Source organism: Mustela nigripes, chromosome 1, assembly GCF_022355385.1.
Source record: "Mustela nigripes isolate SB6536 chromosome 1, MUSNIG.SB6536, whole genome shotgun sequence".
NCBI lineage: Eukaryota > Metazoa > Chordata > Mammalia > Carnivora > Mustelidae > Mustela > Mustela nigripes.
In genome coordinates, this window is record NC_081557.1 from 1,626,377 (window position 1) to 1,629,619 (window position 3,243).

General features: G+C 49.9%; 1 protein-coding gene across 1 annotated transcript; it reads left to right on the top strand.

Annotated features, from left to right (window-relative positions):
* Positions 1–1,407: 1,407 nt before the first annotated feature.
* LOC132004220 (mortality factor 4-like protein 2) lies at positions 1,408–2,658 on the top strand. Its single transcript, XM_059380464.1, has 3 exons — positions 1,408–1,701; positions 1,756–2,049; positions 2,243–2,658. The coding sequence occupies exons 1-3, from the start codon at positions 1,408–1,410 to the stop codon at positions 2,552–2,554; spliced, it is 900 nt and encodes a 299-aa protein (XP_059236447.1). The 3' UTR covers positions 2,555–2,658.
* Positions 2,659–3,243: the final 585 nt, after the last annotated feature.

The window sequence follows — 3,243 nt, forward strand, 5'->3', positions numbered from 1 at the left end:
AGCCCTACTGCTCCGGGACAGAGGACGCCTGACACCAGTGACAGCCCTACTGCTCCGGGACAGAGGACGCCTGACACCAGTGACAGCCCTCCTGCTCCGGGACAGAGGACGCCTGACACCAGTAACAACAGTTCAGCTGACATTGTCAGGGAACTGGTCACAGCCGAGCGTGGGCCGAGGAGAGAATACGGAAAGCCTGGGGGCCACAGAAGAAAGGAAAATCACACCCACTTGCAGGCAGGGCCACACTGGATACTCACTAGAGCATGGCAGGATCCCTACGCATGCATCTCTGGTGCTGCGGGTCTGGCCTAGCGGGGGACAGCAGTCAGTGCATCAAAGGCACAAAACCCGCCCAGGCTACTGTCCGCTATGGAGCAAACACCTCAAAATGTTGGAGCAAAAATCACTTTGAAAGCCATTACAGCTCAGAGCAAGAATCTTAAGAACGGTGGACCCCCAGGGAAGGGATGAGCCACGTGCTAGTCCAGGTGGGCGTGAGCCTGAAGACTCTACTCATGAGACCCAAGGTCACGGGGTTAATGTGAGAGACAGAGGTCAGCCCCAGTCCCCACCGCCAGGCTGAGGAGGAAGAGGTAACACCGGCACGTCCCTGGGAAAGCCCCGAGAAGAGATGGGCACAGTACGGAGACAACACTTCCAGCTGAAGGCGGACCTCACCCTGGGAAGAATACCCACATGCTACACATAAGCTGATGCCCCTGGAGGAATTCGGGGTCTGCGGTGGTCTGAGGGTAACCACGGCAACAAGAAACCCAAGCCCAGCTCAGTCCCCGCACGAGACTGACAGCACACCCCGTTGGCAGGGCATCCGCATTTCCAGGCACAAGAATATTTACCCCAGTGTCCACCGTCCTCCCCAGATGTCTGGATTTCAACAAAAATTATGAGGCCATAAAAAAGGCAAGGACACACATCATTAAGGCAAAGCAGTTGGAACAAGCAGACTCAGACACGATGCAGATTGGGACCATCAGACGGGACGTTTTCTAACTGGGATAAATGTGCTCATGGTCCTCACGGGAAGGAGGGCAGCACACAACGTCAGGCAGGTAATTCCAGCCAACAGACAGAAATTTGAAGAAAAAATCATCACACGGGACTATGGCGGTCGGAGGACCGGCAGTGATCACACGGGGCTGCTGGGAAGAACTGGACTCCCATGTCAGGCCATCATCAGAAAAGCTAAGTTTGCCGTATGGGAAGGATCAGAAGATCTGCTCCTGATGGCAGAACCCTCCCTGATTACAGAAACGGGGTTGTGTCCCCAACCTCATCTTTCCAGACCATTCCGGGAGATCTAGGAGGTTCCATCTGGGAAAACACTAGGAGTCCTTGGGAGGGAACGAAGGAATAGGGCTATTGGTTGGAACAAAACAGGCCAGAATGAGTTCCAGGAAGCAGGGTTCTCACACCCGTGGACAACAATCTGCAGAAGAAGACAACTTTAAAAAACCAACTAGAAGCAACATGCAGAGAAGTAAGATGAGAAGGGCCCCCTCAGGAAAGAAGACTGCTGGTCCACAGCAGAAGAATCTGGAACCGGCTCTCCCCGGGCGATGGGGGGGTCGCTCTGCAGAGAACCCCCCTTCAGGGTCCACGAGGAAGACAAGAAAGAACAAGCAGGAGACTCCTGGGAAGGGGGACGGGGGCGGCGCCGGCGGAGCACCCCAGCTGCTGGTGGAGCACCCCAGCCGCCAGCGGAGCACCCCAGCCGCCGGCGGAGCATCCCAGCCACCTCGGAAGAAAAGGGCCCGGGCCGGTCCCACTGTGGAAAGTGAGGAGGCCTTTAAGAGTAGAATGGAAGTTAAAGTGAAGATTCCTGAAGAATTAAAACCATGGCTTCTTGAGGACGGGGACTTCGTTACCAGGCAGAAGCAGCTCTTTCAACTCCCTGCTAAGAAAAATGTAGATGCCATTCTGGAAGAGCATGCAAATTGCAAAAAGTCACGGGGAAATGTTGACAGCAAGGAATACGCAGTTAATGAAGTTGTGGCAGGAATAAAAGAATACTTCAGGGACGCCTGGGTGGCTCAGTGGGTTAAGCAGCTGCCTTCGGCTCAGGTCATGATCCCAGCGTCCTGGGATCGAGTCCTGCATCGGGCTCTCTGTTCGGCAGAGAGCCTGCTTCTCCCTCTGCCACTGCCTGCCTCTCTGCCTACTTGTGCTTGCTCTCCCCCCCGCCCGCTCTGATAAATAAATAAAATCTTAAAAAAAAAAGAAAAAAGAATATTTCAATGTCATGTTGGGTACTCAGCTGCTCTACAAATTTGAGAGGCCCCAGGATGCAGAAATCCTCTTGGCTCACCCTGATACACCAATGTCCCAGGTTGATGGAGCCCCACACCCACTGAGGTTATTTGTAAGAATCAGAGCAATGTTGGCATATACGCCCCTTGATGAGAAGAGCCTTGCATTATTGTTGGGCTATTTGCATGATTTCCTAAAATATCTGGCAAAGAATGCTGCGTCTCTGTTTCCTGCCAGTGATTACAAAGTGGCTTGGGCTGAGTACCCCCGCAAAGCCCTGTGAGGGTCTACTGACCGCTCACTGTTACGTCTGGTATCTGTAAACACACTTTTTGTTCTTAGTCTTTTTCTTGCATAATTGATGTTCTTTAACATTGTTAATGTATAACAGGGCTTATGTTTCAGTTTGTTTTCTGTTTTGTTGTAAACAGAACATGAAAGGAGTGCAAGCTCCTTTTCTCATTTCAAAGTTGCTACCAGTGTACGCAGCAATTAGACAAAGAAGAAACATTCAGTAGAACGTTTTATTGCCTAGTTGACAACATTGCTTGAGAACGGGTGGTTCTATCCCTTTGACACTACACAGTTTTCTAATATGTGTTAATGCTAAGTGACAAAATGCCCTGATTCCTAGTGTCAAAGGTTCAACTTAATGTATACATCCGAAAACCCATGCATTTGTGCTCTTTTTTTTTATGGTGCTTGAAGTAAAACAGCCCATCCTCTGCAAGTCCATCTATGCTGTTCCTTAGGCATTCTATCTTTGCTCAAATTGTTGAAGGTTGGTGATTTGTTTCATGGTTTTTGTATTTGAGTCTAATGCACATTCTAACATGATACAGACAATGCATTATTGTGTAGCCACGGTTTTCTGGAGAAGTTGATATTTTAGGAATTGTATTTCAGAGCTTAAATAAAATTTGTTTCTAAATTTCAAAAAAAACCAAAAACATCACACGGAAGCCCTAGAGT

Excerpts from the sequence above, each read along its gene's own strand:
- LOC132004220 (XM_059380464.1), top strand. The coding sequence starts at position 1,408 with ATGAGTTCCAGGAAGCAGGGTTCTCACACCCGTGGACAACAATCTGCA. Across the intron at positions 1,702-1,755 it reads GCGGAGCACCCCAGCTGCTG|CCACCTCGGAAGAAAAGGGC; the intron begins GTGGAGCACCCC and ends GGAGCATCCCAG. Across the intron at positions 2,050-2,242 it reads AATACTTCAGGGACGCCTGG|AAAAAAGAATATTTCAATGT; the intron begins GTGGCTCAGTGG and ends TAAAAAAAAAAG.